The following is a 16,929-nucleotide window of genomic DNA, read 5'->3' as shown; positions in this document are numbered from 1 at the left end:
TCTGTATTGATAGCTCCCCGTGAAGATCAGGGGTTTGTTCACAAGTGTCTGGGAGTAGGACACATCTTGGGGGAGGGGGCAGAAGAAGAACAAAATGTGGACCCTGGTGGTCTGAGAGGACCCCCTGTGTTTCCAGCTGTTGTCACCAAGTTCTTTGCTCTCACATATGTTGGCTGTGTTCCCTCAGCTCTGTAGTGTCTTCATGAGCCTTTTGATGAACAGAAGTTCTTAATTTCAGTGCCATCGAGTTTCTTTTCTTTTGTAATTGGACTGTTTTTTGTCTTGTTTAAGAAAACTTTGCATACCCTAAGGTCATAAGATATTCTCCTCTACTGCCTTCTGGATGTTTTATTATTCTGACTTTCACATTTAGATCTGAAGTTCACCCCAAGTTAGTTTATTTTTAAGTTTATTTAAGTAATCTCTACACGCAACGTGGGGCTCAAACTCACAACCCCAAGATCAAGAGTCACATACATCCTCTTCTAACTGAGCCAGCCAGGCATCCCTCTCCTCCCCCCGCACCCCAGGTTAGTTCTTAAAACACTTCTGCCCCCATTGCTCCATCTTGCCACCTTTGTTGTCAGTCAAGCGACCATTCATATATGGGTGTGATTCTGGTCACTTTTCTAATCCATTGTTTTAATTGGTCTATCCTTGTTCTAACACCACCTCCTTCTTAATTACTGTAAGTTGATTCTGTGTCAGGTAAAGCAAGCTTTTCTGTCTTCAAGAGTTCCTTGGTTATTCTTGCCCTTTGTATTTTCATACAAATTTTAGAATCATTTTTTCATATCTCACAGTGAAACCTGTTGGAATTTTTTGTGGATATATGAATAAACCTATAGATCATTTTAGGGAGAATTGATAAATTTAGAATATTGAGTCTTTTATGAACATGATATATCCCTCCACTTATTTAGATTCTCTTTTATAATCTGTAAAACTCTTCCACATCTTTTGTTAGCTTTATTTCTAGGTGTTTGATACGAGATGGTTTATTTTAAATTTTTTCTAAATGTTTGTCACTGCTATTTAACATGTAAATTATTTTTTGTATTTTTCTTTATATCTACTAACTTGTCTAAACTCATTTATTAATTGTAATAAGTTATCCATTAGATTTTCTACCTATATAATCATCTGAAAATGATGGCAGTTTTATTTATCCCAATTTTCCATTTTTATTTGTTTTTTAAATCACACTGGGTAGGATCCCTACTTGTTAAATAGGAGGCACTAGGCTTTGTCTCATTCCTCATCTCAAAGGGAAAGCTTTCAACATTTCACTGTATAATGTGTTTGCTATAGGTTTCTTAATGCCAACAATCATCAGTTTAAGGAACTTGTGCTCAATTCCTTATTTGCTAAGAGATTTTATTATGAGTTAATATTACTTCTATTAAACACTTGGCATCCACTGAGGTACTCCTGTGACTTTTCTCTTTCATTCCATTAATGTGTTAATGTTGTTGATTTATATTGATTGTGAGGGTCCCCCCCCCACTGGTTGGTTTGTCTTTTTGTTTTTTTGTTTTGTTTTGACCAGGTTTAAGGTAGCCTTGCATTCCTGGTATAAACTCAACTCAGTCATAATAGATTATCCTCTTTATATATTGTTAGATACAGTTTGCTAATATTTGGCTTAGGATTTTTATATCAAACTTGATGAGTGAAACTGTCTTTTACTATCCCTTTTAAAATAAACCTTTTATTTTAAAATATTTTTAGAGTTACAGAAAAATTGCAAAGATTATACAGTAAGTTCCTGTATACCCCACACCCATTTTTCACATTTTATATTAGTATTGTTATAATTAATAAACCCATATTGATACATTATTATTAACTAAAGTCCATATTTTACTCAGATTTCCTTAGTCTTTCCATAATGTCTTAATTCTGGTCTAAGATCCCACATTACATTCAGTTGTCATATCTCCTTAGGCTCCTCTGGGTTGTTTTTCAGACTGCCTTTGTTTTGAATGACCGGTCAGGTATTTTGTAGAATGTTTCTCCATTGGTATTATCTGATTAACCTGGGGTTATAGGTTTGGGGAAAGAGGATCACAGAGGTAAAGCACCATTTCAATCATATCACATCAAAGGTACATGTGGTCAACAAACTCATCACTGTTGGTGTTGACCTTGATCACCTGGCCAAGGAAGTATTATCAGGTTTCTCTGTTATGAAGTTACCTACACCTTCCCCTTATCCCTGTTCTCCCCTTTTTATAGTGTACTTTAGGGAAGGAAGTCTGTGCTCAGCCCACACCTGTGGAATGGGTAACATTACTTCTTTATAACCATCCATTCTAGTTTTCTGGATGCTGGCTTCATAAAACAATTTATTGAGGGCCCCCTTCTTTCTGTATTGTCTGTAGTGGTTTGTGTAAGGTTCATATTCTTCCTTAAATGTTTGCTAGCATTTATGTGATGGTTTTTGGTGATCAGTTTCTTTACCATGTACATTTTCTATTTCTTTTTATATCAGTTTTGGAAAGTTGTATTTTCAGGGATGGTAAGTTGTATTTTCAGGGAGTTCAAAGAATCTTTTAAATTTTTCTAATTTTTTTTGTAAAGATTTTTTAAAGTTATTTTTAACATTTATTCATTTTGAGAGGGGGTGGGGGGACAGGATACTAGCAGGGGAGGGCAGAGAGAGGGGGAGTCACAGAAACCGAAGCAGGCTCCAGGCTCTGAGCTGTCAACATGGAGCCCGACATGGGGCTCAAACTCCTGAACTGTGAGATCATGACCTGAGCCGAAGTTGGCACTCAACTGACTGAGCTACCTAGTCGCCCCTAAAATTTTCTATGTGTCGTAAAGTTTTTCATAATAAATTCTCCTCTTATTTTGTTAACAAATTTTTTTCCTACATCATATGCAATTCATCTGTTTTGAAGTATAAACATTCAATGCTTTTTTTTAGATATTCACAGAGTTGTGCAATCACAATCAAATTTAGAACATTTCTGTTATGTCAGAAAGAAACTTTGTACCCATTAGCAGTCACCCAATTCTCCCCTCCCTTTTGCCCTAGGCAGCCAGTCTGCTTTGTGACTCTGTAGATTTGCTCATTCTGAACAGTTCATATAAATGAAATCGTACAATATGTGGCTGACTATGATTGACTTCTGTCACTTAACATAATGTGTTTAAGGTTCACACATGTATCAGTATTTCATTCTTTTCATTGCTGAATAATATCCCATTGTATGGATGTATCACATTTTATTTATTTATTAGCTGATGGATATTTTGGTTGTTTCTACTTTTTCGCTATTGCGATTAATGCTATTAGCTTTTGTGGACTAGCTTTTGTATGGACTCATGTTTTCATTCCTTTTGATACACCTAGGAGTAGAATTGATGGGTCATATGGTAACTCTGTGTTTAACATTTTGAGAAACTACCAGATGGTTTTCCCAAGTGGCACCACTATTGTATACTCCTCTAAATAGTGTATGAGGGTTCTACTTTCTTAGAATCCTTATTAACACTTGTTAATTGTCTGTCTTTTTGGTTCTGGCCACCCTACTGGATGAGAAGTATATCTCATTATCATTATGATTTTGATTTGCATTTTCCTAACAACTAATGATGCTGAGCATATTTTCATGTGCTTGTTGGCAATTTATAAATCTTCTTTGGAGAAATGTCTATTCAGATCCTTTGTCCATTTTTTAATTAAATTTTTATCTTCTTATTGAGTTTTTTATATATTTTAAAGAGTTCCTTATCAGACATGATTTTCATTTTCTTCCATTCTTTGGTTGTCTTTTGACTTTCTTAATGGGGTCTTGGGAAGCATAAAGTCTTTCATTTCAATTAGGTTCAGTTTACTTATTTTTTCTTTTGCTGCTTATGCTTTTGGTTTTATATTTATGAAACCATTTCCCAACCCAAGTCATGAAGATTTACTCCTATCTTTTCTTATAAGAATTTTATAGTCTTGCTTCTTACATTTAAATGTGTGATGCATTTTGAGTTAGTTTTTTAATATGGTGAGGTAGGGGCTGTGTTAGAGGTTCCCAAAATTGCCCTTGGGCTTGATTTGCTAGGACTCACAGGACTGAGTAGCTGTTCTACTCAAAGTTATAATTTATTACAGTGAAAGTGATGAAGTTTTGGGGTGATGATGGGGGTTCGGAGCTGATGGCCAAGAATGCATTCTTCAAGATGTCTTTGGTGCAAAAAGGTGATTTTATTAAAGCACGGGGACAGGACCCCTGGGCAGAAAGAGGTGAACTGGGATTGTGACAGGTAACTGATTATATACCCTCAGGTTGGCAAGGGGGCAGGGACAGTGTAAGTCTCTAAGGAATTTTAGAAGCAAGGTTTCCAGGACCTTGAGGGGCTAGCTGCTGTTAGGAAAACACCATTTATTACTGTTTAGTAAAACCTCAGTCATGAGACCCTTCCGATATATATCAGGGGTCATGGCTTGGAGTCTGATTACCAGTGTTTATCTTGGGGAAGTTGAGATATAGGAAGTTTCCAAAGGAATTTTTATATGTTAGAGTAGACTTAAAGGTTTGGGGGGGGGGGCTTGTGGTGGTCAGGATAATGTTAAGCCAAGATTCTCTTTTGCCCCTAGCAAAGTGTCATCATTGAGGCAGCTGAGCTCCTAGAAGGAGGTCACTCTGCCAGTTTCAAGGACTTGTCAATGGGCTATAGGCAGTAAGGGAATTTAATTTTTTATTTGCCTTTGTTTCCCGTATTACCATGGCAAGCACTTAAACCCCTTTCCTTTGTTCTTGGGTAGCCAGGAGTGTCTGAGGAATATTACACATATTCCACCTGGGTGGGTCCAGGGGCTGCTGTTAGCCTGTACTTTGCCTTCAGCTTGCCTTATGATCCTTCATCAAAACGACACAGATTTAAATCAGCAAAAGGCACCTGGGCATAGTCTAGGAGAAACCAGATGCAAACTTCTAGGTATCCCCTACTAGTGCAGTTGTGCAGGATGTACTTTATTTTCCCGGCAAAGATGAATGGCAGCATGAGAAAAATGTTGCCAGTTAGGGAACCTTACGCAAGATCTTAGTGTCCAGGTTTAATAAAAAACCTCAATAAAGGGGGTTAATAATGTCAATAATGTAGGTCAGTAGTGTAGGCATGCAGCATGCCTGCATGATTGACCTCAGCTGCTCAGACTCCAGACGCCAGTGCAAAAATAGGTGTTTACCATAAATTACATTGTTGGTATAAACTATCTAGTCACACTGGTACTGCAGTGGCCCAGAGCCTTAGGTAGCCACAAACACTCTTTTCAGAATATTCGGAGGCTCAGAGCTCAGTTCCTAGGAGTTGGCCAAGGAAGGGCCAGTCCTAAAAACAGGGCTTTCTTGGGAATATGCAGGGTTTGATTATCTCAGTCCTCAGAGTTTATCCTTTCCTGCGTAGGAGTGTTTTGCATGTGGATATCTAATTATCCCACTACTGTTGAAAAGGTAATATTTCCCTGTTGAATTGTTTCCACACTCTTATTGAAAATCAGTTGACTGTAAATTGATAGAAATGTGTAAATTTCTGAACTTCTATTTCTATTCCATTGACGTGTATGTTTATCTTATGTTGATATAGTCACATAATCTGTTAATAGCTATAAACTGTGTGACAGTTGATAAGGTGTTTTGGGGTGATGGTAGGGTTCGGAGCTAATGGCCAAGAAAGAATTCTTGCATCATCCTTGATGCAAAAAGGGTAATTTTATTAAAGCACAGGACAGGACCCAGGGGCAGGAAGAGCTGTCCCAGACCCTGAGGATAGAATAGTTATATACTTGGGAGTTGGGGGGATGTAAAGTCTAGAGGAAGTTTCCAGTAGGATTTTCTTGTGCTAAAGAAGACTCATAAGATCCCGGAGGCCTAGCTCTTGTCAAGCTAAGGTTGTTTATTCCCTTTAGCAAAGCATGAACATTAAGACTGTAGGGAGTTCCTAGAGAAACATTTTACTCTATATTTGTCAATGGCTGCAGGTTATAAGGAATTTTAATTTTATTTGCCATTTCCTTCTTGCCTTTGTTTCCCCCATCAGTAATCATCCCCTTTTCTTTCTTAATGCTGGTAATTGTGGCTTGTCTATTTTTCTTGATTAGTCTTGGCTGGACATTTGTCAATTCTATTATTTGTTTACTTATTTTTTTAAACAGCTTTATCTTCATTGATCACCTTCTGTGATATGCTTGTTTTCTGTTTTGTTAATTTTTACTTTTATTTACCTCTAGTTCTGGGGGGGGTTATTTTGCTATTCTTTTTGTAGATTTATGATGAATATTAGATTATTATTATTTTCACACATTTTTGTTTTCTAATGTATGCCTCTAAAGCTCAAAATTTTACTTTTTAGCATACTTTTCCCACATACCATAAATTTTTAATATGTAGTGTTTTCATTTTCATTCAAAGTGGTTTGAATTTTATTTCAGTTAAAAAAATTTTTTTTAATATTTTATTTATTTTTTGAGAGACAGAGAGAGATAGAGTGCGAGCAGGGGAGGGGCAGAGAGAGAAAGACGCACAGAATCCGAAGCAGTCTCTGGGCTCTGAGCCATCAGCACAGAGCCCTATGCAGGAGATGATAACCTGAGCCAGTCTGATGCTCAACCAACTGAGCCACCCAGGCACCCCTTGAAATCAGTTTTAATTTGAATTGGGACATTTGCCTTTTTTTTGGCAGAAATCCCCCCCCCCCCCATTAGAAAAGCAACACAGAACCATCAAATAGATCCCTAAAGCAAACAAATAGAACACTAGAGTATGTAGTAAGCGCAGTATATGATGCTGCCACAGAGATGAACTTTAAGCATTTTAGTGTAGTTTCTTCCAGGCCTTTTTATGCATATTAATTTAGCATGCTGTTACTGTTTAGCAAGTGGAATTTGGGCTATAAACTCTTATAACTTCTTCTTTCTTTTCCAACTAATAACGTATTTGCTTTCTGGAATTTTTTTGTTCTTTTTCCTTTAAAGTCCTTCACAGGGCATGTGCCTTTATGCATTTGGGAGTGCTTTGAGTCAGTCACCAAATTCTCTGTTAGCTCCATGTCAAGCGAAGCAGATCCATCCCTGCCCTCAAGGCACTCGTGGTCTAATGGAGTCAGACCCTGGCATAGGGACAGCTACTGAGCCAGAGCTCCTGAGAAGAGTTACAGGGCAGCAGCTTCAGAGCAGAAACATAGGAGGCCAGGGAAAGGTACTATGCATGAGAGGGAGGCAGCTTCTAGGTGCAACTTGGCATCACCTGAGAAGGAGCCATCGCCTGTTCTCCTCCACCATACTGAAAGTCATGTGTCCCCCTGCAGGTGATCGCCATGATCAAAGGCCTGCAGGTGCTAATGGGCAGGATGGAGAGTGTGTTCAACCATGCCATCCGGCACACCGTCTATGCTGCGCTGCAGGACTTCTCCCAGGTTACCCTCCGGGAACCACTCAGGCAGGCCATCAAGAAGAAGAAGAATGTCATCCAGAGGTCAGCCTCAGTGTAATACCTCCCTGTGAGCTTGGAGTCCAAAACTGTTGAATTAGTTTAGTTTAAACAACCATATAGTTACATTTTCATAACTATGCTCAATGCATTTATATTCAACCTCCAAAATCCCTTCTGGTATATGTCCTCTAAATGTAATGCAGTGGGTACAATTATTCACCTGAACAATGTATAGTAAATCAACTACAGAATGTCTAAGCAGTGGAGCCACAGGGACAAGGGTGTATTTATCTTGGGGCAGGAGAGTGTCTCAAAATCTGTTTGATTATTCTAATCACCAGGCTTGTGGGGACAGGAAGCCCAGCATCACATTTTCCATCTCAAAATGTGTTGTCTTTAAGTATTTTTGCTTCTGTTCTTTTTGGCCTGTCCTACAAATTGGCCAAAAAATACATAGATATTGCAGACATCTTGTAGCGATCCTGAGCTAGTTTTCTCTTAATATTTAGCCTTTTAAAGTTGTCTTTCAGAGACATTTATGTAAAATGAAGCTTACAAGGGCTCACAAGTGTATTGATTTCATTTTCTTGCTTTATAATTGATGTGTTTATCACCTGGCTTGGTATGATTTTTAGCATTAATAAAATTTTATACTGTGAGTCTTCCCATTTTGCTCATGCTTGCTGTAGTAGGAAGCTAACCACATGGGAAATGTATAGTCTAAGAGTAACTTGGGTTTTAACTAGAATTTTCACCACGAGATAGGATAGGTACATCTGCCAAGTGTGGTGCCTATGGGGGGGTCTCCACATGGTGGGATGGGAGCATGTTTCAAATGTGTCTGAGACATAGACCCAGTCCCCACAGTTGTGTTGGTGACATGTTCCTTTAGAAATCAGGGAATCAGCCAAGGGAGGTCGAGTTTCAGCTCCCTAGGTGGATGTTTGTGGTCTGTCCTCTTGTTGCCCTTTGCATGACAGTGTTCAGGAAATAAAACACCACTTCCAGGCTAATTGATGCAAACTGCAGCTAAGTCAGATCTTCTGGGGCTACTAATGTCTCAGAGAAAACAGTCTATCCAAAGATAATTTCACTTTGAACTGGTCCATTATCATATCTCACACTGTCCCCAAAGGAAATTAGGTGTGAAAATTGGTTTTCCAGCTATGTGTTAGGTGAGGAGATGCAGTGATTGTAAAAGTCCTGAAGCTATAAGTGCTCCATGCCTCACTGATGACTTGATGGGGCTGTTTAGTGTTCTGCAGGCCATCAGGAAGACCGTGTGTGACTGGGAGACGGGGCACGAGCCCTTCAATGACCCAGCCCTGCGGGGTGAGAAGGACCCCAAGAGTGGCTTCGACATCAAAGTACCCCGGCGTGCCGTGGGACCCTCCAGCACACAGGTTTTCATCCTCCCTGCTCCCCTGCTCTATCTGTTCCCCTGAGTGGGCTAACCCAAAGCTGAGGGTTGGTAAGCAAGACCAGGAGTAAAATGACATCACCACTTCTGCTCAAGATGATCAAGTATTGCCTGTGCCTTTTCTGCTCCTTGGTTCCCTGCCCAAGTGAATCTGGAGCATTCTTGTGATTCTCAGATTTGATCATTTGCATGCAGAACTTAATTTGACTGCATCAACTCCTATCACAAAAATGTGGGTGAAAGTCTACGTGTCCGTATTTATGCTGTGTTTCCTGATAGGTGTTTAAATGTATGGTTATAATTTTTACATTGGGCGTAAAAATGATTGTTTCTGAAGATAAAACTTTTAGAAATTTAAGAATATACCTTTTTTGTATCCCTGGTCTTAAGCCACCACTGCTCTTCTCTCTCCTGCCATGCTCAGCCCCCTGCTCCCCAAAAGCAGCCTTATTCTGACTCTCATATCTGATTTAGTATGTCCTTCTGCTTTTCTCTTCCCATTTTGGGATGTAGTACTTCTTAACTCATCATTCTTCTGTTGAGGGTTTTTATAATCCCTTCTTGCCAATCTTTCAGAGAACTACCAGCAAAACACATTGTTGGCTGTAAATGAAACCTCTCAAATATCTGGGAGGAAAGCATTTGGCCCACCCAAGGAAGACGCTTGTCCTGATTCTGTCCAGTGTGCATGCACCCTTCCCACCCTCCGTTCCCATGTGTGTCTCCCCACCCCATGATGTGTGTGTCCTGTGACTAACGGCTCTCTCCCACCTCTCCCCCCATCTATCCATGTCTAGCTCTACCTGGTGCGCACCATGGCGGAGTCCTTGAGCTCTGCCGAGCTGCTGAGGCAGCTCAAGTCTTTGGGCATGGAAAGACTCTTGCATGTGGTAAACGCGTTTCTGAGGCAGTCCTACACCTATCCGCCTCTTTTAACCTTTGGTGGTAAGACATCATTTGTTTTTCTTGTTGACATTATGGCACGGAGGTGAATTGCTCCGTTACAAGTTCTTTCTCACAGGCAGCACCAACTTGGCTACTTAGATGGGCGCCCAGACCCACTTTGAGGAGCTGGCATAGTGGTAGGCTTACTGCTGCAGCCTGGCTCTGGTCAGGGCATAGCACAGTAGTCTTTCTCTTGTGGTTTATCTGAGTTTGGTATAACTAATGTGCCATGTGTATTTTCTCCCCCACAAATGTTTCCTTGGATAATGCAGCTTTACATGGTGAGAACCATGCTAGAGTCCCTCATTGCAGACAAAAGTGGTTCCAAGAAAACCTTGAGAAGTAGCCTTGAGGGGCCCACCATATTGGACATAGAAAAATTTCATCGAGAGTCATTCTTCTACACTCACTTGATTAATTTCAGTGGTAAGAGCTACTGCTGACCAGCGTCTGGCCCAGCATGTTCTAACACTGCTAACACTGTCTAGAATGCTTCTGCTGACCATCCCTGCTGTGGTCCCCTCACACACCCAGACAATGATCCATGTTGTAACCTTCGTGGTATTTCCTTGCCTGTCGCTTTAAATGCACGGCTGGCAGGGCTCCTTCCATGTGGCGTTGCCCTTAGAAAGATGAGGGCCGTGGGCCTGCAGCTGGCTCTGTGACCTGAATGCAAAGCCTTTGTAACCCATACAAGGTTAGAAACACAGACAAATGTCATCTGTCACCTGGCTCGAGAACAAGATAGTGATGAATATGAGAAACAACCTCCATGAGCACTGATGTGTGGAAGGTGGCAAATCACCTTGACCAGGGCATTGGGTGGCTACCCTTTGTCAATTTGGAGTCTGTGTTTACTCCAGTGCTGCAGCAGCTTCCTCAGAGCAGGAAGCCTCTATCTTGGCTGGGAGTATAGTGGGTTTGGAGTAAATAGTAAGGCTTTTGTTTTTCACTTGTCAAATGATGGAAACTTTTTTAAAGTTTATTTATTTTGAGAGAGAGAGAGAGAGAGAGGAGTGGGGAGGGGCAGAGAGAGAGGGAGAAAGAAAGAATCCCAAGCATGCTCTGCACTGACAGTGCAGATGCGGGGCCCAAACTCATGAACCGTGAGATCATGACCTGAGCCAAAACCAAGAAGTCGGATGCCTAACTAAGCCATCCAGGCACCTGGAAACATTGTTTTTAAAAAAAATTTCTGTTTTGCATTAGATAGATTTGTATTGAATATGCATGTAATGCTGCATCTTTATCCTAAAATAAAGTAACACGGTTTTTATTTATCCTTTTATTATTTGTTTATTTACTTACTTAAGGTTTACTTATTTTTGAGAGAGTTGAGAGAGACAGTGTGAGTGGGGGAGGGGCAGAGAGAGATGGAGACACAGAATCCGAAGCAGGCTCCAGGCTCTGAGCTGTCAACACAGAGCCCAACGTGGGCCTCAAACTCACAAACCGTGAGATGACCTGAGACAAAGTCAGATACTTAACCAACTGAGCCACCCAGGTGTCCCTATTTCCCCTTTTAAAAAGGCCATTTTGGGGCGCCTGGGTGGCTCAGTCGGTTAAGCGTCCGACTTCGCTCAGGTCATGATCTCACAGTCCGTGGGTTCGAGCCCCGCGTCGGGCTCTGGGCTGACAGCTCAGAGCCTGGAGCCTGTTTCGGATTCTGTGTCTCCCTCTTTCTCTGACCCTCCCCTATTCATGCTCTCTCTCTCTCTGTCTCAAAAATAAATAAATGTTAAAAAAAAAATTTTAAAAATAAAAAAAAAATAAAAATAAAAATAAAAAGGCCATTTTCCCCCTTCCCAGTCCCTCAAAGAAGCTCACAGGGTTGACAAGGTCCCATTGGCAGGTGGTGGTATACCAGACCAGCAGGGGCCAGATGCTGAATCTTCTCATTTTGTGAGCAGGAATGTGCAATGTCTAGGGTGGCTTTGCTTGCAGCCACTTCGTGGTTGTCTCATCCCTAGTGTGAGGTGCCGTGTGACCCCCCCCCCCCGCTCATATCTGCTCCCGCATGGCTCACGGCTGAGATTGAAAGAGTCAGCATCTCACACATGCCCCCCTCCCACCTGAGATTGTCCTGCTGAGTCTTTTCTGCTTGCAGAAGATTAACGTGATGTCGTTTGAATCCTTCAAGAAACGCTGCAGCAGTGCTGTGACCTTTCACAGTTGTGGTTCCGAGAGTTCTTCCTGGAGCTGACAATGGGCAGGAGGATCCAGTTCCCCATTGAGATGTCCATGCCCTGGATCCTGACGGACCACATCCTAGAGACCAAGGAGGCATCCATGATGGAGTGAGTGCCCTGTGGGCCTGTTTTAGTTATTTGTGGTAACCAGGGTCCGTGGTGGCATTTGGGAGCTGGGAGAGGGAGGAAGGGGCTGGACTGTTTTCAGCACTTTATTTGAAGTTGTCATACTTGGGGTAAGACTTCAGAGATTAATACAAGTAACGGGTTTCTTGGCTTTAGACTCCAACTGGAACATAGCAGAAGTCATTAAGTCCCACCATGTCCAAGTAAGGCCCTGGGGACTCAGCTAAGATCAGCAAAAGGAGATGTGGCCTGGCCTTTCGTGTGGCACAGCCTCTGAGCCAGAAGAATTTGGGAGAGAAAGTGTTAATTGAACAGCTTTGTTTTGTGGTCAGGACTCAGGGCCAACGGAGGGGATCAGAGATTTTGAAAATATGAGGTCCATGAAGGTAAACTAATAGAAAAGGGAGATGTCTTAGGAAGATTGGGAACTGACCCAGCAGGTTCTTCAACACACAGAGCAAATGTCTTTGTCTTTGCCTATGCACATCAGTTCTTATGTGGTGGTCAGGAGGGTGGCCTTCCACTTTCTCTGGAGTGGCCATATCCTCTGTTCTACAACACTGGAAATCTAATGCAGAGGCCTTGGCATGCCTCTTTGTCGCATATTTGGAGTTGAACTTGACCCCACTGCTCACACAGCCTCCCTTGCTGTGAGGTGGGAGTGGCCTTGTACACTCAGAGGATCCTTATTACTGGAGACCTCTGGCTGCTGCCTTCTGTCCAGACATGGGGCAGAGGGAAAGGGGCTTTCAAAAGCTATGCTGGTCATGGTCATGGTCAGCTGTAGGACCCGGGACCTTTATGTTTTTCTTGCTAAGTCAGACAGTTCATTCTTAGAAATAAGAAAATAACTTGTTTTTGTGGTTATAAAAAATACTGTATTCTGTGGTGAGAAACTTTAAACATAAATGAGAACTGCAGCTACAGGAGGCCCTTGTGGACCCAACGGGCCCTGGGCATGACCTCCATAAGTGTGTCCCATCTGTGGGATTGTCTGGCTTATTAGTCCATTAGGATCCTGGACAAAAACCTAGTTTGGTGTTTGAAGTAAGAACTGTTTTTCCTCATGTGAGAGGTCAACAATGAATGTTAAATTTCACTTGGAGTACGGGATGTGAGAGCCGAAAAGCCCTTTGTGGAAGGCTGGGCTGACCACTCGCCCCCTCTGCAGGTACGTCCTCTACTCCCTGGACCTGTACAATGACAGCGCACACTATGCCCTCACCAGGTTCAACAAGCAGTTTCTCTACGACGAAATTGAAGCAGAGGTGAGGGCCCAGGCACCTTTAACAAACTTTAATTTCCTTTTTCTCTGAGTGTTACAGGAAGCAGATTTTCTTTAATAGTACAGGAGGTTTAAACAATAGAATGAACTTTGAAATAAACATTTTGTAGTGAACCCTCCTATCTGTACTTTTCTCTCTGCATCTACACATGTGATGATTGACAGCATGTCATAAGCACCTGTTTCCTCACCTGTCTTCTGTTAAAAACACAGTTTAAAGCAGGTGCATCTACATAGTAGATGCACTGAACCAACCCCTATTTTATTTCTTTCATTTTAGTTTCTTAGTTTTGCATATTGTAAGTAATGCTTTGATGAACTTCCTTGCACCTAATTTTTTAACTGTGTTCAATTATTTTTTGAGGACAAATTCCTATAAGTGGAATTATTAAATTTTTCTACATGTAGCTAAGGAGATAAATCTAAGGAGAAAATTTAAAAATTTTCTAGTTTAATGTATAAGACAGTTTAAAGCTCAACAAATTACATTGTGCATCTGGATTTCCTTCTCTGCCTCCTCGCAAAAACTAAAAAACGCTTCTTAAGGGCAGACACCTGCAGGTCCTGTAGTGGTTCCCCTTTGAGCACATGGTGTCCTGTGAGCACCATGTGGGGTGGGGAGGCTAACCCTATTTGCAAGGGAGAATACAGTTTTAGGGGTGGAGTCATAGGGGTTTATCCATCCTGTGTGTCTTCACCAACCTCAGTGCTTAGAGCAGCCAGCCATGCTCCAGAGGATGCCACCACACACAGTAGTTCCTGGGACACACAGCCTGGTGGCAGAGCAGAACCCAAATACAATTAAACCACTGAGAACACTTGATAAAGAGAGACTTTTTCATACTCCTTTGCCTTTAAGAGACATGAAGCGTTTTTCTCCATCAGTAAGAAAGGTTCTGACATAATTCCAGTGGCTGTGTAGTGGTCACTCCTGGCCACACCATAATATATTTAATCTGCTGGTGTTAGACAATGAGTTTATTTCTTGGGGTGCCAGGGTGGCTCAGTCAATTGAGCGTCAGACCCTTGGTTTTGGCTCAGGTCATGATCTCATTCATGGTTTGTGGAATTGAGCCCTGCCTCAGCACAGAGCCTGCTTGGGATTCTCTCCCTCCCCTCTCTGTCTGCCCCTTCCCCACTTGCTCATGCTTGCTCTCTCAAAACAAATAATCTTAAAAAAAAAATTGAGGTTGTTTTTTGTCTCTCTTTGCTAATAATTGCCTTTGTTTGCCTTAACAAAAGATTTTCTTTTAATTTTATATTCCCAGAACTTATTCATTTTATAACTGAAAGTTTGTACCTTTTGACCACTTTCACCCATTTTGCCTACCCTTACCCCTGCCTCTGGAAACCACCAGTCTGTTTTCTGTGCATTCTTTTTTTTTTTTAAGTTTATTTATTTTTGCAAGAGGGTGTGAGTGCTAGGCGGGGAGGGGCAGAGAGAGAGAGGGAGAGAGAGAGAATCCCAAGCAGGCTTTGTACTGTCAGTGCAGAGCCCAGTGTGGGGCTTGATTCCATGAACCATGAGATTATGACCTGAGCTAAAATCAAGAGTCCGCTCAACCGACTGAGCCACCAAGGCACCCCTCCCCCCTCTTTTTTTTTTTTTTTTTTTTTTTAAGATTTCACACATGAGATTGTACTGTATTTGTCTTTCTTTGTTTGACTTACTTCAGTTAACATAATGCCCTTAGGGTCCATCCATATAGTTGCAAATGGTAGGATTTCTTTTTTTATGGCTGAATAGTATTCCATTATATATATATACATATATATATATATATATATATATATACACACACACACACATATATATATACCAAAATTTCTTTATATGTTCATCCATCAATGGACACTTAGGTTGCTTCCATGTCTTGGTTATTGTAAATAATGCTTCAGTGATCATGGGAGTGCAGATATCTTTTCAAGTTCATGTTTTTAGGTTTTTTTTTTTTTTTTTTTTTTTTAAACGTTTATTTATTTTTGAGACAGAGAGAGACAGAGCATGAACGGGGGAGGGTCAGAGAGAGAGGGAGACACAGAATCTGAAACAGGCTCTAGGCCTCTGTCAGCACAGAGCCCGACGTGGGGTTCGAACTCACGGACCGTGAGATCATGACCTGAGCCAAAGTCGGACGCTTAACCGACTGAGCCACCCAGGCACCCCTTTAGTTTTTTTGGATAAATACCCAAAAGTGGAATTTGCTGGATCAAAAGATTTTTTTTTTTTTGAAGTTGGGTTATTTGATCTTTAGGGAATAAAAATCTAATATATGCTTTCTTTTTCTTCAGGTGAATCTATGCTTTGACCAATTTGTTTATAAACTGGCAGACCAGATATTTGCATATTATAAGGTTATGGCAGGAAGGTATGTGGTTTATGATTTGGACATGAAATCTTGGGTTAGTTGACATTTCCATTAAAATTCACAGCATATGAGAAATGTCTTCTCTTCCTCTCTACTAGTTTGCTTCTTGATAAACGTTTACGATCAGAATGCAAGAATCAAGGGGCAACGATCCATCTCCCACCATCTAACCGCTATGAGACACTGCTTAAGCAGAGGCATGTGCAGGTGAGCCAGACCTCTCCTGGGCATTGTGAGGCATGGAGCCAGCACTGGAAATAGTGTGGTTTTCTTTGAGCTGACTGGGTATTAATAGATGTCAGTATGTTGTGTTACTGTGGAGAGATCCTTGTAAAGTGTTGAGATTTTAAAGACAGTTTCTTTTGGATACCCTGAAATACAGAGGAAGATTTGTAGCACTCTGCACCCTGTCCTGTTCTACCTCTGGGGAAAGGCATGGCCCCAGAGGGCTTGGGTCCTCTCTAAGAGCCCAAAATTCAGAACTTAGAAGGAATGAAGGTGAGAAACACTTGTCAGCTGAGTGTTACAGAGGAGCTCTCTCTTGGCCAGAACAAAGAATAAAAAATACAGTGTTTACTTTTGTTTCCTTAAAAACAGTATGTCAGAAAAATGAGTAAAATACAGAAAACTGTAGGGAAAAATGCATATAATTCTACAGATAATTACCATTCACATTTTGAGACATTTTCTACCAGGATTGTATCTATATGTTTATGTTATTGAAATGATATTGAGAAACACATATGTTTTTAGGATTCTGAAGTAGAGAGGGAATAATTTTCTCTTATTCATTCTTGTAATACTGTGAAAGTTAGGCATGCGCAGGCTGCTCTGTAGTGGGGGTTGGTCCTGAACACCATTGTGAGGGGTCCTAACTGACAGACCCAGATTTTCAGGGTGTATGGTGAAACAGAGTTTCTCTCCATGATGTTAAGTATAAATTCAGCAAAGGATGCTACAAAAGTCCTTTATGGTTTTGACCTGAAGGAATTTTAGCTCTAGGAAAGTAGAGTATTTGATCATGACACCTATATATATAATTTGATCTAAAATGTTTACATTTTGTGTATTATTTGTTTTATCTTTTGGAATTGGATTCTGGAACAGATATATTTAATATCTGTATAGGTGTATAAGTATATAGATGTACATATACATATAT

General features: G+C 41.0%; 1 protein-coding gene across 2 annotated transcripts in view; it reads left to right on the top strand.

The window, feature by feature from the left end:
• Positions 1 to 16,929, top strand: part of CYFIP1 (cytoplasmic FMR1 interacting protein 1) — an 85,274-nt gene that overhangs the window by 19,877 nt on the left and 48,468 nt on the right. The window contains exons 13-19 of one of the 2 annotated variants that reach the window (XM_053888814.1): positions 7,309 to 7,475; positions 8,689 to 8,836; positions 10,071 to 10,224; positions 11,939 to 12,095; positions 13,285 to 13,381; positions 15,691 to 15,767; positions 15,866 to 15,974. In XM_053888814.1, coding sequence (XP_053744789.1) covers positions 7,309 to 7,475; positions 8,689 to 8,836; positions 10,071 to 10,224; positions 11,939 to 12,095; positions 13,285 to 13,381; positions 15,691 to 15,767; positions 15,866 to 15,974 — 909 coding nt within the window. Of the gene's footprint in view, positions 1 to 7,308; positions 7,476 to 8,688; positions 8,837 to 9,650; positions 9,799 to 10,070; positions 10,225 to 11,938; positions 12,096 to 13,284; positions 13,382 to 15,690; positions 15,768 to 15,865; positions 15,975 to 16,929 lie in introns of both variants that reach the window. The other variant, XM_053888815.1, reaches the window with a different exon arrangement.

This window comes from Panthera pardus, unplaced genomic scaffold (genome assembly GCF_024362965.1).
Source record: "Panthera pardus isolate Hobbes unplaced genomic scaffold, ASM2436296v1 HiC_scaffold_24, whole genome shotgun sequence".
Lineage (NCBI taxonomy): Eukaryota > Metazoa > Chordata > Mammalia > Carnivora > Felidae > Panthera > Panthera pardus.
This window is presented reverse-complemented; position numbering and strand designations above follow the sequence as displayed.